This window comes from Pelobates fuscus, chromosome 3 (genome assembly GCF_036172605.1).
Source record: "Pelobates fuscus isolate aPelFus1 chromosome 3, aPelFus1.pri, whole genome shotgun sequence".
Lineage (NCBI taxonomy): Eukaryota > Metazoa > Chordata > Amphibia > Anura > Pelobatidae > Pelobates > Pelobates fuscus.
Window position 1 is genome coordinate 174,559,671 of NC_086319.1, and position 27,246 is coordinate 174,586,916.

Sequence of the window (27,246 nt, forward strand, 5' to 3'; positions counted from 1 at the left end):
AGCCCAACACCTCCTGAGTGGGTGGCTGTCTGAAGTAGTGTTATGGACACTCTGGGTCTTTTGCCTCCCCAAATAAACGCACTACATAGTTTTTGTAATGTTTTGCAGTTGTGGGACTGGATTCTGAGGGGGAGCATCCGAACGACAGAGGATACGGGGTAAGATCATCATCTTGTAGGCATTAATTTTCCTTAGCCAGGAAATCATGGTATGTTTCCATTTGTTCATTTCTGTCTTACAGAGCGTCAGCAGTGGCGTGTAGTTCAATGTTATTGTGGTTGGGATGGAGGGTGCAACCTTAATCCCCAAGTATGTGATGGAAGTATGCCGCCAGTCAAATTTGTATGTGGAGCGGAGGGAGTCTGTTAGTGTTTTTGTTAAGTTGATGGGTAGGGCCTGTGTTTTGTCCTGGTTCAATTTATAGTAAGAGACTTTTCCGAATTGGTTAATGAGAGTTAACATATGTGGTAGGGAGCGAATGGGGTCCGTCGGTGCTACAAAGATCGCATCGGCAAAGAGAGCTAGACTATACGTCTTGCTTCCTATAGGGATCCCTTGTATGTCGGGGTGCAGCCTGAGTTTACACGCTAGTGGTTCCAGGGCCAGTATGTACAGGAGGGGGGAGAGGGGGCAACCCTGTCGGGTTCCATTCATGATACGGAAAGGGTTGGACAAGAAGCCTCCGTGGGAGACTCTGGCTGCTGGTTTGTGGTACAGCGCCATGATACTCTTAATGGTAGACGTAGGGAAATTGAACTTGTGTAAAGTCTTGACCATGTATGCCCAATTTAAGCGGTCAAAGGCCTTCTCCGCGTCAAGGGCAAGGAAGAGGCCTTTCGAGTTGCCTGAGTCGAGGGAGGAAAGCATGTTTAGAATTTTCCTGCTGTTGTCAGAGCCTTGACGGCCTTTTATGAACCCGGATTGGTCATTGTGCACCAGTTTGTGGAGTAATGGGGCCCAGTCGGTTGCTGATGAGTTTGGCATAAATCTTGGCATCTCCATTAAGTAGGGAGATAGGCCTGAAATTTTTGCACTGTGTGGGGGGTTTGCCGGGCTTGGGAAGTGTGGATATGTGGGCCATCAGCATCTCATCAGGTAAGACGCCAGCGGTGGCACAGTGGTTTAGAAGCGTTAGGAGGTGTGGTGCAAGAATGGTCATGAATTTCTGATAGTAAGCATTTGTGAAGCCGTCCGGGCCTGGGGATTTGTGAGCTGGGAGTTGTGAAATTACGGCCGAGAGCTCATCTGTGGAGAATGGTTGTTGCAATATGTCTAGGTCTCCATCTTTTAGTGTCGGTAAGTCGAGGCCTTGCAGAAAGCTGTCGATGTCACCAGGGGTCGGTATGAACATGTTGGGGTCATTTTTGAGGTTATACAACTCACTGAAGTAAATTGCAAATAGATCAACAATATTTTGTGGGTTTAGTATCTTGTTCCCTTGATTATCTATTAGAAAGGCAATTGTGGAGGCGACACTCCTCTCCTTTAATTGTGAAGCCAATTTGGCACCCGCTCTATTTCCATTGGCAAAATAGTTGTGTTTTGCCTTGCGTAATAGGTACGATGTTTTGGCCAATTCTATGTTTCGTAATTGGTTTTGGAGGTCTGACAGTTTTTTTATAAGTGGCCGTGCTTGGGTCGCGTTTATTGTGTGAGTGTGTCAGTGTGGTGATTTCCGCTACCAGTGAGTTATATTGAGCTAGCCTTAGTTTTTTAGCTCGACTAGCATGTTTTATGAAACTACCCCGTATGACCGCCTTATGTGCCAGCCAGATCTGTTCTATTGAGGTATCATGTGTCGTGTTTTCAGCGAAATAATGTTGGAGGTCTGTGGTGAGCTGCGACACTATGGAGGGATCAGCGAGAAGGGACTCGTTTAGTCTCCATGTGACAGTCCCTTTATTGAGAAATGCTTCTTTGATACTGAGGGTAATAGGGGCATGGTCGGACCATGATATTGTTCCAATAGTGGCTTCTGCTATGTTAGGCATGGAGGTAGCTGGAATTAGAAAGTGGTCTATGCGGGAGTAGCTGTTGTGTGCAGCTGTGTGGCATGTGTAGTCCACCTCTGTGGGGTGGAGGATGCGCCATGGATCTACCATATTGTGTGAAGCTAGCATAGTGCAGATTTTGGCTGCGAGAGCCGTTCTCTGTTGCATGGTATGTCGCGAAAGCCCAATAGCAGTGGATGAGTCAGACTTGCTATCTAATAAGAAATTTGTGTCGCCTCCAATAACTACCTCCCCATATTTATACATGTCTAGTATTGCCAGGGTCGAGGTTAGAAATTCGTGTTGGTTCTCATTTGGGCCATAGACATTGACCAGTGTATATGGGGTATTATTAAGTAGACACTGTAGTATTAGGTATCAACCCTTCCTATCAGTTATTTTACGGACCAAGGAGAACACTAAATTTTTGCTGATTAGAATGGAAACACCTTGCTGTTTGGCTGTATAACAGGCGTGAAAGTCGTGGGGGAACCATTTGGAGGTAAATTTAGGTTTATCCCTCCATCTAAAGTGCGTCTGCTGAAAGAACGCAACTAGGGCGCCACATTTCTTAGCCTCCTGTATGGCCAGCCTGCGTTTGTTCGGAGAATTTAGTCCTTTCGTGTTCAGGGACATGATCTTAAATCACCATAGTGTAGTTCTAGGGCTTGCTGTATTTTTAGCTCCTAAAGACCCAGAGTTGTAATGTAAATTGGGCATGGTACAACTGTTAAGTATACTCACAAGGGAGGGGGTGGGGGTAACTTGGCGCAAAACTATATACAGTATTCCGTGTGTCACCTTGGGGTGACATTAAGGTACTTTAAGTAACGGATATTTACGGCTACTAGAGAGAGCCTTGGGGGTGGCCCACTAGGGGCAGAACGTCGAGATCTACAGCGCGTAAGATATACAACAATACAATTGTACAACATAGTGAGTCCGGGTGTCATTCCTCCCGGTCGCGGCCTAGACTATGGATTGTATAACCGACATTTCTAGAATAAAGTAAAGTATAGGGGATTAAGCAAGTAATACGAAATTATAAAACCTGTGCTTCTTGTCCATGCGGTTTTCACCGATCTTGACATAAAACAGTTCTTTCAAGTCGGAGAGGTTCTGCGGTCAAAGGGTGTGCGTGGAGCTTTCGTTGAGTGTTCCCAGTCTTTAGTAAGAGACTTTGGTGCAGTTGTGGTCCGCAGAGGTCCTTTAGGGCTGCCGGCTTGTAGTGGAATGTCCCATTCTTGGAGGATCTTCTTCCCCTCTTCTGGATTGAATATTGGTTTGTCCACGCCATTCCGCTTGATCAATAATTTTGTGGCAAAGCCCCATTTGTAGGGGACATTCGCTGCTCGCAGCGCTGCAGTAATGGGCGCGAAAGTGCGGCGTGTGAGCATGGTTGTCGATGAGAGGTCTGTGAAGAGCTTAATGACATTATAGGGTTCAGGCCAGTGGCTTGTAGTTCTGGCTGCTTGCATAATGCGGTCCTTGACAGGGTAATAGTGGACCCTTGTTATGGTGTCCCGTGGTGTGTCCGGTGGAAGATGTCTGGGTTTGGGGAGACGGTGCGTCCTGTCCAGGAGTAGTTCTGAGTCTGTTAGTGAGGGTATAAGCATTCTAAATAGGTCCTGTATGTATTTGTTTAATCCAGTCTGATTCACAGATTCTGGGATACCTCTAATGCGCACGTTATTCCTCCGACTTCTGTCTTCTTGATCAGCGATTTTCTCTTCCAGTGTTTTGATCTTTTGTGTCAGGGATGTGTAGGCTGCTGCCATGGAGTTGTGCGCGTCTGCTAATTCCTCTGTGCGCTCTTCCAGGCGTGCAGTCCGTTCCCCTATACTGTTGATATCAGATCTGATGTCTGCTGCTATTTGGTGTAAGTCTGCTTTAAATTAGGTTTTCAATTCTAGCATGATCGCCCTGATAGAGGAGTTTGTCGCTGGGCTGTATGGACCATGCCTGCAGTCCCCTATGTCAGAGTCACACGCTGGGGATTTGGGCCTTCCGGCGCCATCTTGCTCGCTCTGTTCCAGAGGCAGAGTTTTCTCCAGGTGGGCATGCATGGTCTTCTGCTTCATTTTTTTTGCGGTTTTGCCGCCATCTGTTAGGAGAGCAATTCCCCTTATGCTGTGTGTGGTTTGCCGGTATTTCGTCGTTTTTTTCAAGCTGTGTTAGCCGCGGTATCGGAGGAGCTCCGGTCTCGCTCGGCCGCTCACATGTGCAGTCAGGACACGCCCCCCATTTTTTACTATTTTTAAGGCTTTATTCTGCAAATCCACTCAAACCACTTGCTCACTTAGCAGTACATCACATGCAGAAAAGTAACAGCAGTCAGTCTGTTACACAACAAAGCTAGTAACATAACACTCAGCAAATAGAAGTAAAGTAAGCGGGAGGTGGAGCCTCACAGTGCACCAGAGCAGTCGCCATTTCTAGACGCTCCGAGCAATTAAATCTCATCAATATGCACCAAATAATGCTTCATCCGAGGTCGGACTAGTGGGAATCAGCTGGCGGGCATGCTGCTGAACACACAGATTCCTTTCTCTTTTATCTCAGGCATGAAAACTTGCAGCTCTAGGCCTAAAGTGTGGGTGAACAGCTGCTTGAGCTCAACACAGGGCTCAAAACGTGGAGAGCAGCTGTGACAGCCAACCGGTAACCTGATATTCACATAGCCAGTGAGATTGGACAAAGGTCCCAAAAAGTCCACCAACACACCCAGAAGAGGCAGAGTGACATAGGCCAAATGTTGCAATCGTCACTAATGGCCCAGGCACTGGCTCCTGTGGAGGCTTCACCTCTACAGTTAAGGGGAGATGACTTGCATCAAAATACAACTCCGGCCACACTAGCCCAGGAGATCACACAGACAACAGGTTACACTAGTTCTGCCACTAAGCGGATATTCAAAACATGCTTGCTGATCTACAACAAAATCTAAAAAAAAAAAAAAAAAAAACTGTCATCCAACCTAGAGGTGCAGGCCATGACCACACGTATCCAAGCTACCAAAGATGTAATTGGCTTGAGACAAGGCCTGGCAGCACCTGGTAAAAAAAATGCAATCAGCACAAGCTCACATCTCTCAGCAAGTTTACCTAGCTGATGACAGAGATAGGAGAAAGAATGTAAAGATTAGAGGTGTACAAGAGACAATGCCACTGGAAGAACGTCCACACTTTGTTATATGCTTGGTGTTCTCCGTTCTACCAACAAGACAGGCAAAACATTTTATTTTGATGGAGTGTATAGAATAAACAAATCACCACTGGCACCTAACATAGCACCCTGTAATGTTATACTACGATGCCAAACACTGGTTGACCAGCTGGGCCTGATGGCCATACTTAAAGGGAAGACACCTTACAAGTACGAGTCTAGATGCATCTCCTTCTTCCAGGACTTAAGCAAATTCACACTACTCTGGCATAAGGCTATGCAGCCCAACACCAAAACTATCCAAACTGCAGGACTTGCATTCCAGTGGTCCACTCATATGTCCCTCTTGGTCATTTAGGATTGGGAATCGTAAAAAGCTACTGATCCTACAGAAAGTCCAGCATTTCAAGCAACTTTGGGCCTAACCAACCACGACGGGTCTACCTCCCACCCATTCCTGGAATGTCGACAGAGTGAGAACCTTTGTACCCAGAGAGAGAGACTTGGTGACATAAATCAGCACCTGCAAATCTCATTCTTGTATAGTATTGCTTTTTTTTTTTTTTTTTTTAAACACGTTCAAACAGTTAACATTGTGTTTTGTTTCCTGTGCTTTCTATGGATGTCTGTGTAGGAGGCAGAGCTAACCCTATCAAGTGTTCCTAAGACACATGTGCTGCCTTTAACAGCTGTTGTACTATGCGTCAGTGGTATATACCTCCCACTGGACTACGGGTATTTTTTCGGCCAGCAGCATCGACTTTTTCAGTGCCTTTAATAGAATGAATCACATCATGTATAAGACCGGGTCTGATGGTTATTAGTGACTTTTCATTGTAATTCTGGCTTGTGACACCTTAACTGTTCCAATGTGCGCTTTTATGTTTTATCGGTTTATTTTGTGTGTTTTTTTGCTTCTGAGACAATTTCACCGTCCTTTAAATATACAATGAGATATCTAGCATATTGTTGCACATTTCTATTTTAAACAGGATGCAATATCTACTGTCTGCATATACTGTGCATTATTCATACGCCTCAATAATAAAAGATTGGGTAAAAAAAAATAATAATAAAGTAAGCATTTTATTCTGGAACTATACTCAACACAAAGGCTTAATACAGATACTGCAACACACCTGAAGGCTGATTGCTGACCAACAACTGTAGGGCCATGACAGCTTCCACTTTTACTGGCAGCTCTTTGTCCTCGATGAGACTTTTCTTGACCAGTTCCACTGCATTTCGCAGGTTTACTTCATTGTGAAATTTTAATGCAGAGAAGGAACGAATGACCCAGCAGCACTGAACAGAAACAGAACCATGTATTAGACTTGATATCAAGGCATTTGTCACCATGCAAAAGAAAGTGGTAATAACTCACCCTGGCTCGAAGATAACCCAGGTCAGATTGTAAAACGGGGAAAACATAAGTCTGAATAAACATCTCCATCTGATCCTTGTATACAGATTTCTGCAAGCAGGAAACAGATTATAATAGATGGTTAAAGCTCTGCACAAGTGGGCTTACATGCCCAATTTACATTTTAATTTCAAGGGAACCTATAGTCCCAAAAATAACAATTAATTATTTTAAACTATAAATTCCCTTATAACAAAGTGATCACTCTGTGCCAAGATTCCTTTGCTACAGCTTCGAGCTCCACTTGCTGACATTACTCGTGATCTTCTCCAATCCATTGCTTCTCATAGAGAAGTAATGGATTGGAACAAGGCATGTACATCGAAACTCTGTGCTCCCTCAATCTAACGATCACTCGATTCCAGGGCCGAGTTTGACTTTGTTCTGGAGGAGAAGGAAGCCCTCTAGTGGCTGTCAGGAAGTAGACAGTAGTAGTAGAGGTGTATTTAATCCTGCAATGCAAACACTATGGTTTCTACAAAACTGCCCTTACTTTTTCAGGGTTAAAATGACAGGACTACTGCACCCAAACCACTTAATTAAGATTAAATAGTCTGGGTGACTTCAGTGATTCTTTAAGGCAATAAAATGCAGGATTGAACTATCAGTTGTGTGTGTTCTATTTTTAATCCTATTTCACTATCAAATTTATGTATGCATGATTCAGTGTAAACTTCGATACTACAGAATTGTGTATACAACATTTTACTAAATTGCAAGCAAAATAAGTTTACTGGACGAGGCGTGGCCTAACTGTTCATGGAGACGGTCGCACACTAGGCGAGCTCCTAGGCCTGAACCGCCATAATTAGCACTACACCCTCATTTCACAAAGATGGTGCGGACAAAGAAGCACAATGGAGCTGGGAGCACAATACCAGGCTCACCAAGGAGATGCACGGGCACGCTGGACGACTTTATCAGCACCCCAGCGGGATCCCGAAACAGCCCGCCGTCAGACATCATGGCGGCAGTCTCGCCCAGCGCAACAAGCGGAGGAGACTCCATTCCGGACTGTGGACCAGACGATGCCCTCCATTCTATCAGGGCGGAACTCTCCCGAATCGGGAGCAACATGCTGACCAAGGCAGACACTGGGGCACTCGTGAAGGAAATACGAGAGGCGGTCCGGGAGGACCTACAGGGCCTCCGCTCAGACCTCACCGCGCTGGAAACAAGAGTAGAAGCGGTTGAAGCAGAGGCGCGGCTCAGCTGCCAGCAGCACCGAGCGGCAGAGACAGCGGCCACCCGTCAAGGCAACATGCTACTCACCCTAAGGCGCCAGGTCGAGGACTTGGAGAACCGGAGCAGAAGACACAATATCAGGATCCGGGGCCTGCCAGAACCGGACACCGAACCCCTGGCGGACTCCCTGGTAATACTCTTTCGCCAGATCCTGGGCCCAGATGCACCATCCGACATCAACCTCGACCGGGCCCATCGAGCACTGGGGCAGGCCAGGCCGGACGGCAGGCCCAGGGATGTGGTGTGCTGCCTTCAATCCTTCCCACTGAAGGAGCAGATCATGCAGGCAGCTAGGACGCTGACAACCATCAAGTTCCGGGGGGCCGAGCTGGCGCTCTTTCAAGATCTATCCGGCCTCACACTTGATGCCAGAAGGGCTTTGCGGCCTATCACCACGGCCCTCCGCGACAAGGGAATCCCATATAAATGGGGATTCCCCTTCAGTCTCCAAGCCCGTCAGGGAACTACGTGGCACACGATTAAGATGCCGGATGACACCGCTCGATTTCTCCGTGCACTCCACCTGCCGCACACACGGATCCGCAACTGGCTCCTGGAGGAACCAGTGGGCCACAGAAGAGGCGAAGATGTGGGCCTACAGCCTTCCGCCACCAGCCTGAGCCGCATGTCGCCGCCGCGCCGCTGGGGAGGACCAGCGGGGGCGGAGGAGTAAACAGTGACTCTGTCCGGTGCCTCCACGACCTCACCGCATGATTGAAGGTACCCCCCCCCCCCAGTTCTGACACCATGGAGACACAAGACTGCCTATGTTGAGGCCTAGCTCCTAAACGCCTATATCTGGTCCACCTCCAAGGTACTGTTATCGTTTAATTTTGGGACCGTGAACGGACACCTGTTTACACTTTTACACTAATGTTTCAATAGCCTACATCGTTTAATTGGAGGAAGGCAACTACCTATCGCTAATGTGGACTTTAAGCCAATGTATAGCACGATATATATCAAGCCTGCTGGCTCCATCTGCATGTTTCTGCAACCATTGCAAACTAGTCCATATACTCACACTTAGCTAGTAACCACGGACTAACCATTGCCTCAGCATGAGAATTGCATGCCTAGATAGCAAGACGTAGATTATACCAATGTTGATATGTTTATATGTTTAATATGTTTAATATGTTATAGATGGGGGCGAAAGAAAAAAAAAAAAAAGAAACAAACAAAAACTGGAATCTCACTAACTTAACTAGCTGAGAACCATTCATAGACATGATTGCCTATCCAGATCATAATATTCTAAAAATAGGGTGTTGCCTACATGCCATAGTTATTTCAAACTGCACTATAGACACACGCTAACTACGACGAATAACCGTTAGGTTGAATGTCAGGAACCCGCTTAAATGCACTGATATGACACGATGTATAGCCTATGGGTAAAACTATAACTTGCTGGATGTTCTGACACCATGGCGGCACAAACCTATCTCGCCGCTAAACGCCTGTGTCTGGTCAACCTCCATGGTACTATCACCGTTTGCTTCTGGAACTGTGAGGGGTAGTTTGGGTTAGGTTTCCATGTTTACACTCAGGTTTATGTAGCCTAAAACGTTGATGAGCTGTGTCGCTACTATACGGCCAAGCCGGCAGGATTGGATGTAGGCACCTATCGCCAGTTTGGAATCTAAGTAAATGTGTAGCATGACTTACCCCAAGCCTGCAGGCTTTATCTAGGTATATACGCATATCTGCAAACACCGCAAACTTATCCTTATACTTCCACTTAGTCCGCACCCACACACTAACCCTTGACCCACCAGGAGAATGTCATACCTAGACAGCAAAGCGGAGATTGTGCCAATGTTTAAGTGTTTAACTCCTACATGTCATGTTGTATACGGGAATAATAGCATCATAATCAACTTAACCGGCTGAGAACCATACATAGACAGGTTAGCCTATCTTGATCACAATATCTTTAAAATGCGCTGGTACCTACAAGTCTTAGCTATTTCAAGTTGTGTGGGACCTGAGTTCTTATGTGCCGCTGTGGCACGGCCCGATGTCTTATTACCGCAGGCACAACGAAACCCCCCCCCCCCCCCCCGGGTACTGGAGATGGAGGACCTGCATATCACTTGGGTGGCGTGACACATGAATACATGGCCGCCTGGCCTTTTCCCCCCCTATGAGTCCGGCCCATAGAACAACCACCATGGCAATGCATAGAGGCGGGAGGTACACACGGGACACAGAGTACCTACTGGCATCTTTCTCTGGATCATACAAGCTAAACGCACTACAATAGGCTACATAGGAGGGTAGTAAGCACTCTCGAGAGACGGTGACGGTAGAAGGACGCGGACGACACACCGACTGGAATACACTAACACACCAGACCACACTAGGTACACAGTGTGACGGTTTCTGGGCGGTGACCACGCCCTAATAACAGACGCACACCTACATAGGTACACACGGCAGGATCTAGGGGCGCCCGGCACTCGCTGGATTCGCGGCCCCTAGGTCTGCCCAGTGCGTTGAGTTCTACACTCGACACCTCCCGAATCGGGAGAATCACACGGACCGGAGGGGTAGTGAGAGGTAGGAGGACTTACGGGACAGGCCGGACCGCGTAACCCAGACTTTACTCAGGTCGGGCGCCTCGCCGGGCTCCTCTCGCTCCCCTTCCCTTCCTCCCCCTAAAGCTTCCCCCCCCCCCCCCCCTTAATTTTTTATTTTTTCCTTCTCTCTCTCTCTCTCTCTCTCTCTCTCTTCCCTCTCTCTTCTCTTCCTCTCCGTCTCTTCTCCTTCCCACCTCGGACTTCCGGTAACATGGCCGGCAACTTCGCACCGGCAGAGATCAGCCTCTGGTCCCACAATGCCAGAGGTCTCAATATGCCGGAAAGGCGCTCTCATCTTTTACGCACGCTCTGGTCCACACGTACGTCAATAGCATTTATTCAGGAAACACACTTCCAGGGACATAACGCTCCGGCATTGCGAGACTCTCGCTTCCCTACCGGGTACTTTGCTAACCATCCACACGCGAAAAAGGCAGGGGTGGCGGTCCTCATTGCCCACACGATACCCTTCCAGAGCCAGGCCGAGATGGCAGACCCGGAGGGCCGATATATATTTGTGAAGGGCACGATCGCTGGACAACTTTACACCCTGGCATGCGTTTACGCACCTAACACGGCGCAACATAAATTCCTGGTACGCACGCTGCGCACCCTGGAACGCTTTAGGGAGGGCATATTAATACTAGCAGGTGATCTTAACCTAGCACTAGATCCACGACTTGACACATCCCTAGGATCTAGCTCACTCCCGGCATCTTACCAACGTAAAGCCCTAGCGGCGCTCAGGAGCTCAGGACTGGCGGACTCGTGGAGAGTAGCCCACCCAGCAGAAAGGGACTACTTGTATTACTCAACTATCCACAACCGTTATAGCAGATTGGACTACATTTTCCTTCCTGTAGAGTTCCTCTCGCTTCTGCTATCCAGCGAGATCCAGACGGCCACCTGGTCCGACCATGCGCCGGTCCGGACTAACATCGCCTCTCCGCTCTATAAGCCCCGGGAGAGACAGTGGAGACTCAATGAACAAGTCTTGGAAGAACTAGCGACGACCATGAAGATGAGAGACGCACTGCAGAAGTACTTCGAGGAGAATACCACCCCAGACGTAGCACCCCAGACGGTATGGGAGGCACACAAGTGCCTGATCCGAGGCTTCCTGGTGCGTCACGGCACTCACCGTAAGAAGACCATGCGACAAGAGACCACGCAACTGGCGCTGCAAATAGCATCCCTGGAAGCTCTCCATAAGACCACGCTGTCGGAAGACACCTATAAAGAACTCCTGGAGGCGCGACGGAACCTCAAGCAGCTGCTTTCACAGGGCCTCCTCCGGACCATCCGCAAATCGCGTAGACATTTCTACGAATACTCTGACAAATGCGGGAGGCTCCTGGCCAGAAGACTGCAGCGGGAGCGGAGACTCTCACACATAACTAAAATTCGGGACCAAACCGGTACACTTGTTCAAATGCCTGATGGGATTGCGAAGGCCTTCCACCACTACTATACGGAACTCTATAATATACCAACGACCCAGGGGGCCTCTGCGCAGGCACGACGCGAGACCAAAATAGCATCCTACTTGGACCAACACGTGTCCCGGACCTTAACGGAAGATCAGAGGTCGGCATTGGAGGAGTCGATCTCCCTAGGAGAGCTCAAGCACGCCCTCAAGATCACCAAAGCCCACAAAGCACCAGGCCCGGATGGCCTCACCGCAGCTTACTATAAAAAATTTCAAGATATCCTGCTGCCACATCTACTAAGTAGCCTCAATCACCTGCTTGAGGGCGGCGCCCTCCCACGGGACACACTGGCAGCCACCATCTCGCTAATCCCAAAGGAAGGAAAGGACTTGACGAATTGTTCCAGCTACAGGCCGATTTCCTTACTCAATGCCGATCTGAAACTGTTCACTAAGGTATTGGCGTTGAGGGTTGGACGGGTGCTGCCGGATCTGGTGCACCCGGATCAGGTGGGATTTGTCCCTGGGAGAGAGGCGCGTGATAATACAATCCGAGCCCTCAATGTGATCCACATGGCAAGGGACGACCGGAGGGGGATCCTGCTCCTCTCGACCGACGCCGAAAAGGCGTTTGATCGGGTGGACTGGCGATTCATGCTGGCGACACTCCGTGCGGTGGGATTCGGACCGCACATGTTAACTTGGATTGCCTCCCTCTATACAACTCCCACGGCCCGTTTGCGCATCAACGGCGCCTTATCACAACCGTTCAACATCCGCAATGGCACGAGGCAGGGGTGTCCTCTATCCCCCCTCCTGTTTGCCCTCTCCCTGGAACCCTTCCTGGGGGCGGTCAGACGGGATGGGGGAGTGACGGGCCTCAACTGCCATGGCATGGAACAGAGGGTGGCGGCCTACGCGGACGACCTCCTTTTTTTCCTGGCCAACCCACTCGTCTCACTCCCGAACCTCCTCGCTAGGTTCCGAGAGTATGGAACCCTGTCCAATCTAAAGCTCAATACTGATAAATCAGAAGCATGCCCACTCCACCTACCCACCTCGGACACAGCCCACATTCAAACGCAGTACCCCTTTAGATGGTGCGCGGACAAGATCAAATATTTAGGGATCTGGCTCACCAGAGACACGACTCGCCTTTATCAAGAAAATTTCATACCTATCCACCGCACACTGCAAAAAGATATGGCGACCTGGGGTAGCCTATGTATCTCCTGGTTCGGGAGAATCAATGCACTGAAGTTAAACCTGCTCCCGAGACTCCTCTATCTATTTCAAGCGATCCCGATCATGATACCCAGAGCCTTCTTTCGGACGCTCAACACCGATATAATACGATTTGTATGGAAAACGAGTAGGCCCAGGGTTAGCGGGACGCTCCTGTCCCTACCCAAACGAATGGGGGGACTGGGTCTCCCATCCATAATACACTACTATAGAGCAACCCATCTACTACGTCTGGTGGACTGGCACGTCCCAACATCTGACAAAATTTGGCGGAAACTAGAAGACGACCAAACGAACCATAAACTACCGTCCGCGGTGTGGACGAGATACCCTCTAAAATGCCTCGCCACGACCCGAAACCCGTTTATCCGGGCCACGATGCAGATATGGATCACCACCCGACTGACAGACAGGCTTACCACGACGCCGGGCCCCCTGACGGCTATCACCCATAACCCGGAAATCGCTGACGGCCTGCGACCAGCAGACGTGACGGGTCTCGGGGGCATGGACTGGACTTACATGAGGCACCTATGCTCCGCGACAGGGCTGAAGCCACTCAGGGAGCTGGGACCAGAAGGTACCACCTCATTAATGGACAGATTCCGATACCTCCAGATACAACATTACTACCGAACCACGGCAGGCAAACACCTGTTTCACAGAGAGCTCACCACTTTCGAACATATGTGCGCAGCCAGAGAGAGACCGCTGAAGGGGATCACCCTCCTCTACACCATGATGATCACGACCACACCACGGGCGCCACCGAAATACATGTCCCACTGGGAGCGAGTCACGGAACAGTCGATAACGGAGCAACAGTGGGAGAAGATTCATGTCCTCGCACACCAAGGCACAGTATGCTCAAAACTCCAGGAGCTTAATTATAAAATTATGGTCAACTGGTACAGGACCCCTGCAAGACTACACCGCATGAATAGCGAGCTCCCAGACACCTGCTGGCGATGTGGAGCCGAAGGGGGGACAGACATCCACATCTGGTGGTCGTGTCCCAAAATTCAGCAGTACTGGAAACAAATCCACTCCAAAATCACGAACATAGCAGAGCCAGAACTCCCGTTGCAGCCTCTGCCAATGTTACTCCACCACACCACACGCCCCATTGCCACCTATAAACGCTCCCTCACCAAACATCTGCTTAATGCAGCCAAGTCTCTCATCCCACTTAAATGGCGCTCGACGGAGTCGCCGACAGTGGAACAGTGGATGACCAGGGTAGAAGATATATATAGTATGGAATCCCTTACGGCATCGCTACACGGAACAAGAGACAAATGCGCCATCACGTGGCTCCCCTGGTGTACCTTCATGGCCCAGAGGCAGAACATGGCCGCAGGGACGGCTACCGCCTAGACGTCAAGATCTAGGGAGACACCGTATTTTTCTTCCTCTTTTTCCTCCTTTCCCCCCCCCCCCTTTTTTTTTTCTCCCCTCCTCTGTGGCCCCGCTCACCCGCCCCGCTTCCCAGCCCCCCCCCCCCCCTCCCACGATTGGAGGGATAGGAGCCCGGTGGAGCCGAGACGGAGATATGGAGCGAGAGGGGAGCTCATGACCTGAGCAGACGTGAAAATGTGATCCGTGCGGTGGGGACAGGGTGCACCCGGTGGGGACACCTGGGATGGACGACTGGGACGAGCGACAGTAACTTATCGGGTAATCGCCCTGGACCTAACACGCACATAGCCCTGTAGTGACACGCACCAGGGGACGGCCTTGACACGTCCCAGTCGTCACCCACATACACCTGACAACGCTCCTCACCTGTGGCACGCTCGGGCCGTGGCGAGATCTCTCATTATGGGTGCACTCTTGCCGGAACGGTCGGAGGAGCGGCATCCCCTCCCCCCCTCCCCCCCAAGAGGGGGGGGGGGGGGGAGGGGAGGGGTTAGATCACGGGGAGGAACACTAGTCCTACACACAAGCTGCTCACTAATCACCTGAACGCAAAATCTACCCCTGCACACACGGCCTCGGTCACTACCACACATGAACGCATTACTCCACAGGGATGGCACTTTCTATGGAAGGGAGAGGGGGCATGGAGGAGGAGGGAGCTGGGAGGGGGAGTGGATATGGGAGGGGAACGGGAGGGAGAGGGAAGAGGTGGGAGTGGGAGGAGAGGGGAAGGAAAGACACTAACATAGGAGAACATAAAAGAAAAAAGAAAGAACCTAAGATAACGAACAGCTAAATAATCCCTCAACCGAGAGATCGGCCGAACTCAATATTAAGACATATTACTGCGTTTTAGCTCCACATGTTTATTGCATTATATGATCTATGAGAGACTGGGGTTGATATGCAATGTACTAGACTACACCTGCTATGTATAATCTGTACTGTATCCCAATCTTCTTTTTGTACCCCATGCGATTCTGTACATCAATAAAAAATGATTGACAAAAAAAAAAAAAAAATAAGTTTACTGAAACTGAATTTTGTTTTATAGCCAAGTCTTGTCAGAATTTGCAGGCGATCAGCATGATTTGCTGCTGCTACCCTCTGAGAGAGGAAGTAATATGAATTAACATCATATAGCACACTCTCTCCAGTCACCTCAAACATGGTTTGCTTTGGAACCTAGATGTGCACCAACAAAGTGCGCTAAAGATCATATAGGTGCTGGGTTGGGGAGAGGGGGTGACTGAAAATACACATAGCTTACTAACAGGGGTTCAGAAGACACAAGGGATGCTGGTTAGTCTGCAACTACCTGCCTGCAAACCAGACTCACACATACAGACATGAACACACTAGTTTTGATCCCAAACACACTCATGGATACACATACACACATATATAGATTCATGGACATACAAGTACACATCTGATTTCACTTCCAGTAGATCTGATAGCACTTCCAGTATATTACAGTAAGGGGCCCACTTTGCCACACATCTGCAATAAGATCTCATTAGGAAATATATTTATATATCTTCAATAGGGCTATACAGAGTGATAGGACCCTATCCAAGCTCCAGTGCTTGAATGGGTCATTTATCAGAACCTGATGAGCACCTGCCGGTGTGTCTGGACCCAAGAGGTAAGAGGATGGTTGAGACACAAAAGTGAAAAATGTAAAATTCCGTGAGAAGGTGGAGGTCAGTTCCTACAGAAAACTCAAGTCACATGTAGCTATTTAATCTAGGCATGCCGCCAGCCAGGACAAAAGGCTGTTACACCTACTCGTTGCTTTGCAAGTAGGATGATTTCCATAGCACAGTGATGTTTAAAAGGGAGTAGGCTGATCTGGTTTTAACACTCATGGATTTACTAAAATTTAAAAAAATAAAAGAAAATAAAAAACCAATAGTTTTTACTCACTTTTTTCCCCAGTGTCAACAGTCCATTCCCTGCAGACGCTCCATTTACCTCTTGCAACATCACACCGACGCTTCACTCTTGTTTAATCCAATGCTCTTCATAGAGGAGCATTAAGGACAAGCAGCACATGTACAACTCAAATTAAATGGAGGTTAGCTATGAAAACCAAGTGTGACTTTGTTCTCACAGCAGAAGCACCTATTGTAGTTGTTTAGATGCATACTTAAACTTGCAGTGTAAGCATTTCCATATCTACTAAACAGCAATGCTTTACATTGCAATACTAAAACTAAAGGACGACTGCACCAAGACCACTTTAATGAGATAAAATGGCCTAGGTGCCTTTTGTGGTCCTATAAAGTGCAAAACGTTTGAATCTGCTAGGACACCATTCAGATGATTAACCCCTGCAAAGAAAGACAGCACAAGGAAAGGAGCTTAGTGCTGATAGTGAAAGTAGACATTGTCTCACGGGACATTCTGCACTCACAGGGATGAATTTCTTCTTGCATACTGCCAGTATGCAAGCAGACAATTTGAGCCCTGATTTAATTTATATTCAGAAATGTTATGTACAGTACCATTGTCTTCTTTATAAATATAGTACATGGTAAATTATTTGTAAACTTTAGTTAATTTGTTTTGTTTTCATTAAACTGCGCTATTCAGGGCTCAAAATTTCCACTTGCTAACTAGCCACTGGTAAATTAAAATTCACGCTGGTTACGGTCGTTGACCCTCCAGATTTGCAGTTGAGAGTAATTTTGCAAGGGTTAGTCAAACTAAAAATAATACATTGAGGGAGGGAGTGTATAATGGGCTTTCCCTAGCAGGCTCTGCAAGGTGGTAGGGGCCTGTATGCGCGGTGTTCCAAGCTGCCTGCGGACGACAGATGTAAAATATGCACAGAATTGACATTAGCAGCCCGGAACCCATTACACAATTGTCTAAAAAAGACACATATGGAATTTCAGGCAAACTTACTTTTCTCTAGTACAAATGAAATAATGTAATACTACCCAAATACTGCACTGCACAAGGAGAAAAGGAGATCACTCATTTGAAATAAATGTAATACAGCATATAGTTACCTTTAATAAGATTTCTGCCAAAGAGCCAACAGCATGCAGAGCCCCATCTATCTTCCGAGGATCTGTGGAAGGCCCAGCGAGGATTTGATAACAAAAGTTCATCATCTTTGGTAACACCTAAAGCAAAAATGCACTGTTAGCAATCAATTCAAGCAATTACACTCAGTTATCCCTTCTCAAAACTCACCTCTTTTCTTTTATCTGAAGCGGTAAAAAGAAGGTTTTCAGCTGCAGTAGATGGAGAAACATAGTCTTCGAACACATCTGGACATTGATAAGAAAGAGTTACATGCACATAATTAGCTACCACAAACATGTTGACCTCAATTCAATACTGTGGATAAGCATTCTAAATGATTTAATCATTTTTATAAAAACTTTCAAAATTATTTATTATGAAAAATAATTTTATTTCTTAATACTGTATAATACTATTGATGTATTTTTAGATATATGATAAATGTTTTGTGTTGAAAAATAAATAAATAATAATTTCAGGAGTTTATCCAAAAAATATTAAAACATTTGTAAACCTTATTCAACAATATTAAATCGAGGCCAATCTTAGTAAAGTGCCACTAAACTGAAGTGTTTTATAAAGCATTTTATTTTCATAAAGTTCTTAAGTTGCTCCATCTCAGCTGTCAACGGCAGTGCAAAACACAAGTCAATGGAAACATTAGATTGGTCAGGAGACCATCAGTACTAAAAAAAAAAATGGTTGGAGGAGAACTACTGCGGGAGACTCTCTCACTAATGTACTTGAGACACATGAACTTTTTTTTTTTCTTTAAACCCCAACACTAAATGTATTTATTTATAATGCAGGAGTGTTCTCTTATTCTTTGCTTGTTTCTGTCTGAACACTGACAAGTTTGCAACACTCACTTAATAATTCCCTCAGCAAATACACAGATTTTTACCTTAAAATCAGCAACATATTAAACAGTCTCATCTACCAAGGCTCACTCACTATTGTAATTTAAAGTGAATTTTAAATACAAATAGAAAGTTGCCAAATTGGAAGCATAAAACTATTTTTGCAAATGCTTGCCAATTCTCACTTTAGTGAATAAGCCTGTCAGTCTTCTGGTGATTTCTGTTTAATGGACAAGATGCACGTTGCTGCTATTTACTGATAACTGATCAGCTGTGGATGGGTCAGGGAGAACGTGCCATTTATATTAATAGTTTACATGCTGGTTTTCACTTTGCAATGTAAAAATAGCTTTCACTTCTACTAAAGAATTACCAAACTTCAATCGAATGTATTCAGTAGGATCGTCCTGCCATAGGTCGTCATCTTCGTCTTGGTAGCACATTAGTGGGAAAATTACTTCTTCGGAAATATTCTAAAAGACAGATAGATGATTCAAAGAGCTTGAGATATAACTCCTACGACAGCATAAATGTAAAGAGCTGAGGAAGAACACATACTCAATGGGACACTACAAGTAGGTTAAAGCTGCTGCAGGTTTGTAAACAGCTGTTTCAGATTTCTTTTTCCGATAAGGTCATGATTAAATCATGTTGCTAATGATGACTTAAATGGATGCAGTCCAGTGCTCTTTTACAAGGTATTGTCAAACCCTTAAGTTTACAGACTAGCAGAGAATTCTATGAGATTTGGTCTTGAAAGAGCAGTAGGATACTGTGGCATTAGAGTGTTTAGGAGGAGTTAAATAGTAATACCTTTTTTATTTTGAAATCTTTTTGTCATGAGGCAAGGAGAAATAATAAGCAGGACAGTCACATATGACACATTTTTAAAATAGAGTCGAGACTAATGACTTGCGTATCTTAAATTACATTTTTGGTTAAAAAAACAAAAAAAAATTTAAAAAGACCAACAGAAAATAAAAAACTCTATACAGAACTAAGTATGATATCTTTTACAAGTCATGTGTATAAAGACACACTAAATAAGGTCTAGAGTTTTTGTACAATACAGTTGAGGAACATCCGGGGTTGCAGATCTGAATTTTCCAGTTTTAAGAGGTTTGTATTATTTTTTCATTTATAATAATCTTTATTAAATAATTTTCCTTTTTCCACCATTCAACATATAAAAACAAGAACACAAAATCACAAAAACATACATCGCATTATTGCCAAGTAAAATAACATACGACATATTACATTTATTTGGCTGCCAGTCGGGTACAAAGTTTAAAGTAAACAATCAATTCAATTTTTTTTATGGTGTTACTTTCTATGATTTAGTCCACCCTTTCTATGCCTGTTCTCCTCCAATTATCCAACGTTAAATTTTCCGGATTGTTTTCTATTACTTGGATATTAAGAAATCTCTGAATTTTATTTGCTAATTTGGCTTTCTTCCTTAAGCTTTGCCACAGTCGTAATATTTGATTTCTTCTTATAGGTTATTTAATGATGTATCTGGATCAGACAGAAAAATAAAAACATCATCCGCATAAAGGCAGATTGCTTACTCACAACTTTTAATTGGGTAACCTTTTATATCTTTATTGTCTCTAGTTTTTGTGGCAAATGGTTATTTTGACATAACCTTGCCTGGTTCCGTTTTTAAATTTAAACCATTGTGAACATAGGTTCATACCCACTACCCGAGCAGTTGGAACAGTATATAGAGGTTTGTATTATTGGCCTGGCATTACCCTGGTTAGGTACCAGTCTGTAAATTTGAAAGTGGATTTTATTTTGGATTGAATAGAGCTATCCAGTGAGTTGGCAAGTGAGAAAAGCTTTTTTTTAGTGCTAATGAGTCTTCTATCCAATCCTTGTGAAATAGGAAGGACATTTTTCATGTGAAGCAAGAAGTGTGTGTGTGTGGGGACGGTGGGGAAGAGAGGGAGAGGGGTTTAAGGGATCCAGTGGTGGATTTAAGTGCCGCAGCCAAGATCATGCGGGTTCATTTAAAAACATGACTTGACTCTTCTATGGTTACCCCAATGTTGCTTGTAATGGAGAAATATAAAAATGATCTACCCAAGTCGAGTTTTATCATTTTTCGACTTGTCTCCACAAAGTCTCAATCCTCAAGCCCCAGAAACAGTGATAAAGGTCTGCTCCATCGGTCCCACATTTAAAACAACTAACCAAGTCCCTTAATTTTATAGATAATTGTTTTTGAGGAGAATAGTCGACATGATGTGTGATCTTCAAATGCATTTCCTGGTAGGAAGCTGATGGCACTACTTTGAGCAATGTTATTGTTAAAGAATTTTTTGCAAGTTTTGACTCACCTTCATATGAGGCTTCAGTTGCTTCCATGTAGGAGAATGTGTCACTGACAGGTTCATATAGTTGAGTGCCTGCTGTAGAACACGAGGGGACACATACTGCTTCTGCCGTTGTTGTTCTAAGACTTTCAAGAGGACCTATACATCAAAGAAGGGAACAACAATTGATGTTCCTGCAATTCCTATAAGCATTCTCATTCACCAACCATAATTACATAATATTTTATTGGGACAAGTAAAAACAATGTAAAATACCCATGGACTCTTAATAAGGCAAAAAAAAAAAAAAAGACCTTCATTTTTAAAAAATGTTAAGTTAAGTTCTAAGCACCAGAATACCATGATCCTATTTTTCTTAAGAAAAAAAAAAAAAGCACTGTTACAATTGAAGTAAGGAAATGAATATAAAAAAGTGAAGAAACTTGCCAATAGTGTTTTGTTTTCAAACTTGGGTTAAATTGATCCTATAGTGCCAGGAAAACAAAGTTCTTTTCCTGGCACTATAGGGTTAATTGGTCGTCTTCGTCCTCCTCCCGATGTCCCTCGGCGCTGGGTCAGGCTCCGCCCACGTTCCTCCCCCGCCGACATCAGCTGGCGAGGAAGACTCAATGCGCATGCGCTGCAATTAAGCTTCCCCATAGGAAAGCATTTAATGCTTTCCTATAGGGAAAACTTAACACTGGAGGTCCAACGTCAGATAACGGACCAAAAGTCTGTTTGGAGTCCGGAAGAGCTCTAGTGGCTGTCTGGTAGACAGTCACAGAGGGCAGACTCAGAGCTGCATTGTAAACATTGCAGTTCTCTGGAACTGCAATGTTTTACATTGCAGCACTAGGTGCAAAAGGGTCACAGCACCCAGACTACTTTCATTAGCTGAAGTGGTCCCTTTAAATGAAATGCATTTCCATAAAGATTTATTCTCTAATTTACCATGAATTCTCTAAGCTAATTGTGGTCACCCATTGCTGTGTAACACATGTCCTCTGCTTCTACATGGATTTCATGATACTTAGTTCAAATATAGAATGTAAATGGGGCTGTGCAAGATGCATTAAGAGAGCCAGTCTTTGTCAAACCATTAAAAAATTGCTTTACATAATCCGTTTCGGAAAATAAACTCTGTGCTACAACTACTACAATGTTAGTGGTGTATGGGGTGCACAGAGTGGAGAAGCAGCTCTAGTGTGGGGTAGTCGTGCTCCTAAAGGGGTACCTTTTCCACCTGACACTCCACTCTCACCTATGGTTCCTCATAGCTGTAGAATGCGCAGCATCCACAGCATGACTGGCCGGCTAAACCAGGTCGACGGTACCCAAAGGGTCTTAGACCTTTGGTGAGTTAGGATTTTGTCTACCTTGCATGTGAAGACTGTATTGTGCAGACTGCGCTGAAAAGGGCCCCTAGCTATGCTCAACGGGCAGAAAGGTGGCTCTCACCAAAGCGTTGTGGAAACACTTAGTTAATTTTGTAAGGTGGAGTCCTTGAAAAGAAAAAAAGAGCAGACTACTGCAAGAGTAATGTTCTCCTTTTGCTCCACACCTGCGCAAATCATGAGCAGCTCATCACAAACACAATCTTCAGCCTTCCTACCTGTAACCAAACATCATGGATGTACCCTAGCTCACAACACTGGCATCTGATAGAATATGTCCATCACAAAGAAGGACTGGCAGGAAGTCTGCTGACTGATGGACAGACCACCGCCTCTATATTACTAAGCTCACCATTAGTATTCAATACAAAAAAAAAAACGTTCAAATGGAAAGAAGTCTCCTAAACAGCTGAACACTGTCAAGCTGAAGACGTAAGCATTAAACTTTCTCTTGTGGATGCTTTGGAAGAACGCCTGGAATCCACCCTTCTTCACTCTCTAGAGATCCTTGTATCCTAATCCAGAAAGCATAAAGAATGGTTTATATCTGAGATTCAAGATTATGCTGACAAGCATGACAAAGAATTTCTATGACGTCCTGAAAGAAGTGCGCGGACCCATATCATATCGATCATTCCCCCTCCTCAGTGCTGGTGGATACACTTTGATCACTGCCAAGAATAAGATCCTTAAAAGGTGGGCTGCACGGGGGGCGTGGCCTGGAGCTCAAGGGAAACAGTCGCATGTCCGAGTAGCTCCGTGCTACCCAGGCCTACCAACTAAGCGACACGAACACCCAGACACGGTACTTACCTACACGACAAGATGTCACAGCAAAAAAGCAGGAGGCAAACGGAAAAAGCAGAAAAGAGCAATTTTTTTGGTGCCCGCAACACTCAAAACAAAGCAACGGCCCTGCCGGACGGAGCGCAGCAAGATGGCGCCGACGGCGCGCAAAGCGAGGAGCGGGAACCCGCCAACCCAGAAGCACCGGTCACCCAGGGTATGTTGCAACGTATGTTTGATAACATGCATGATAAGCTACATCACACCATGCAGACAACCCTGAAAGCTCTCACGACGGACCTCCGGGCACTGGAGACACGAACCTCCGAGCTGGAGGGCAACACGGCGGAGGCGGAGCAGGTGGAGACACAGAGTGACATGAGGGCCACGATGGAGGAAATGAGGGACACTATGGAGGCATTTGAAAACAAACTAGCTGACCTGGAGGACCGATCCCGGCGCAACAACCTCCGGATTCGGGGGATAGCTGAAACTGTCGGGCCGGCGGACTTGCACGCCCACCTCCAAGGCCTACTCAAAACACTGGCACCCGACCTCCACCAAGACATGCTACTATTGGACCGCTACCACAGGGTCCCAAAACCGAGATTCCTGAATAACGAAGCACCGAGAGACGTCCTAGTGCGAATGCACTACTTCCACGTGAAGGAGGTGATTATGCGGGCCAGTAGACAGCGCCCCGTCCTCCCTGCACCCCACAGCAACACAACGATATATGCGGACATATCGGCCGCCACACTGCGGAAGAGAAAATCCTTCTCGGCCATCACGGAACACCTCATGCAACACAAGCAACCATACCGCTGGGGCTTCCCGGTCAAGCTCCTGATACCAAGGGAGGGTAAACTGACAGTCATCACGACACCGGAGGCAGGATTAAAGGCCCTCCGAGAATGGGGCATACCACCCCCAAGCACCAAGCCACAGCAGACAGAGCGGAGCGGATCCACCTCGCAGGGGCAGCGAATGCCACGCAACAAATAGAGCAATAGAAGGAGGCAAGTAACCTGCATGAACTTTGAGACTCAGGATTCCCCAGGGGGGGGTGGGGGGGCCAGAACGGAGCTAAAGACTATGGGAGGGATGAGTTTATTTCCCACCCCAACAGAAACGTAGGAACCAGAGAGCTGCACAAGGGCCCAGGATGGGACACCCCCCCCCCGAAATGGGACAGTGATAAGACTGGCAAACACCACAGGGGTATCAAGCTCAGCCCCACAACAGGTAGGCCGCACAAGCGCCCTACACAGGCATGGAAGCAAGACGCTTCCTCCCCCACGGCACCTTATACTTGCGCCAAGCCGAATACCAGGCTTTTTGTTTAACTATGGTTTATGTACTGCTGTTTGTACTGTTTGTTCTTAACTGTTATTCCCCATGTTGCCATATCCATATAGCTAAGCACACAATCAACCGAAACTCACTCAGATACAGTCCACCCCAAAGGGGCAGACCACCCAGTTCGATGTTGCTGGGTAGGGTGGTCACCCCACTCATAGACGAAAAAACACACCAACTAAGCTACACCCGACACCGCAAACCCCCATGAAAATATATACCCATAACACTAAAGGGCTCAACTCACCTTCGAAACGTAGCCTACTCCGCAGAGACCTAAACAAGGCTAAGCCAGACGTGGTATGCCTACAAGAAACTCACTTTAAAACTAATGGACACCCACAGCTATTTGAAACGGAATACCCACATCAATACCATGCCACATATCCCACCAAATCGAAGGGCGCTTCGATCCTCATTAGCAGAAATGTGGCCTTCACTCTCAAACACTTGGAAGTAGACAGGGAGGGTAGATATGTGGTGGTGGTGGGCATACTCAACGATGTATCTTACACGATTGTTAATGTATATGCCCCTAACTCGGGACAAAGAAATTTCTTACATAAAATCATTGCAAAGATCACGCAAATACAAGAAGGGACCACTGTAATATGCGGGGACTTTAATCTAGTTATGGACCCCCTGATGGACTCCACAACCTCTCCCAAGGCACCCAGATTGCGGGTTCTCAAAAGACAAAGCAGGGCACTCCAGAAACTGATACTTAACCATCACTATTATGATGTTTGGAGGGCAACACACATAGGGGAAAGAGGGTACACGTTTTTCTCCACAGTCCACAATACGTATTCTAGGATCAACGGGATACTGATGAAAGGGCAACAACTGACCCAGGTTCGGAGTTGCACTATAGAACAGATCACTTGGTCTGACCACGCCCCAGTGGTGGTGACCTTAACCGACCTCTATGAGTCGACCCACAGGAGCCCATGGAGGCTCAACGACTCCATACTCACGAACCCCCAGTTCTGCAACACGATAAAACTAGAACTCCAAAACTACTTCACGACCAATTCTATAGATAACATATCACACAATACAGTCTGGCAAGCCCACAAGGCAGTGGTCAGAGGGTTGCTGATCCAAAGAGCAGCATACCTGAAACGTAGAGCAGAAACCCAACTACGAAACTGGCAAAAAGAACTGCTGGACCTCATGGCCCTAAACCAAACAGCCCCGTCCCAAGAAACTAAACGCCGTATCATGCAAATCACACAGGACATACACAAACAGGCATTGGAAAAAACAGGCCAATACCTCCATAAACTCAAAGCAACTCACTACACTCAGGGAAACAAAGCGGGGAAACTGATAGCCCAACGCCTCAAGACACTCCAAAACAAGCAAAAGATAGCACTCCTCCATAATGAGGCAGGTCACAAAGTCACAGCCCCGAAAGACATAAGCAATGTTTTTGCAAGGTACTATACATCGCTATATAACCTAGCAGAAGACGGTCGTACACACCAACCAGAGACATTAGCTATGCAAACATATCTACACGGGATCCACCTACCCACATTCACACCCAGCCAACAGCAAACGCTCTCCAAAGACATTACTGACGAGGAGGTGGCGGAGGCGATCCAACAACTGCCGACAGGCAAGGCCCCAGGCCCGGACGGCTTCGCCAACTGCTATTACAGGATCTTTCAGTCCACAATTACACCGTACCTCACAAGGGCATTCAATGAGGCCACAAAACGACAACAACTGCCCACAGAAACACTGTTAGCACATATCATCACACTCCCGAAACCAGGGAAAACCCCCACATGCCCTCAAAATTTCCGGCCCATCTCCCTACTGAACACAGATGCTAAACTTTATGCCAAAATCTACGCCCAACGGTTAGGACGACTACTACCACAAGTGATCCACACGGATCAGGTGGGCTTCATAAAAGGTCGACAAGGGGGGGATAACACCAGGAAAGTGCTAGATGTTATCTATAGTGCACAGCGCATAGGAAAGGAAGCCGTGGCGGTAGCGCTGGACGCTGAAAAAGCCTTTGACCGGCTGGGATGGGAGTTCCTGGAAGCGGTCCTCACTAAGTTCGGGACTCCAGAGGGCTTCATCTCGGCAGTCAGAGCCTTATACCATAATCCCTCAGCCCAGGTCCTCAATGCAGGGTTCGTATCAGACACCTTCAAAATATCCAATGGCTCCCGCCAAGGATGCCCATTATCTCCACTACTATACGTCATGGCCTTGGAACCCTTGGCGGCAGCCATAAGACAGCACCCATCGATCCATGGAGTGCGAGTGGGAGGCAGAGAATATAAAGCGAACCTGTTCGCTGATGACATCATGCTGACTTTAACCCAACCCCACATCTCACTCCCCAATCTAGTAGACACCATAACGGAATATGGGAAGCACTCCTACTACAAGCTTAATGTAACCAAGACCCAAGCCATGGGAATTGGGGTCCCCAAAGATAGCCTAGCCAGACTCACCTCAGCCTTTCCCTTCGATTGGAGAACCGACCACATCACGTTCCTGGGAATCAAAATCCCGGCCCACCTAGCCAAATTGTTCACGATCAACTATGTTGCACTCCAAAAACAACTCAAGCTAACTATAGAGGGATGGGAGGGTAAATGTCTCTCCTGGATAGGTAGAATAGCAGCCCTGAAAATGATGCTACTCCCTAAATTCCAATACCTCCTGCGCACCCTACCGATACCCTTGCCGACATCCTTCCTCAGGTCCATGCAAAGCTTATTGGCAAAATACATCTGGGAAAACAAGAGACCCAGGGTAGCAATGGCACTCCTTCAACAGCCCGTTCGCACCGGAGGCCTAGGGGTACCCAACTTACACGCGTACTACAAAGCGGCACAACTAATGGCAGTCAAAGTAGCCACAGCTGATGGGGACGCCCCGCAATGGACCCGCCTGGAAGCGCACTGGGCGGGAATACAAAACTTACGCAATCTGTTTTGGCTACCCAAACAC

General features: G+C 46.7%; 1 protein-coding gene across 1 annotated transcript in view; it reads right to left on the minus strand.

Annotated features, from left to right (window-relative positions):
* The window catches only part of IPO8 (importin 8), a 77,841-nt gene that overhangs the window by 34,824 nt on the left and 15,771 nt on the right, over nt 1-27,246 (minus strand). Inside the window, exons 9-14 of the mRNA XM_063447750.1 lie at nt 20,750-20,884; nt 18,775-18,874; nt 17,710-17,786; nt 17,523-17,639; nt 6,541-6,630; nt 6,296-6,461 (exon numbers count right to left, since the gene is read on the minus strand). Of these exons, the coding sequence (XP_063303820.1) occupies nt 6,296-6,461; nt 6,541-6,630; nt 17,523-17,639; nt 17,710-17,786; nt 18,775-18,874; nt 20,750-20,884 (685 nt within the window). The remainder of the gene's footprint in view (nt 1-6,295; nt 6,462-6,540; nt 6,631-17,522; nt 17,640-17,709; nt 17,787-18,774; nt 18,875-20,749; nt 20,885-27,246) is intronic.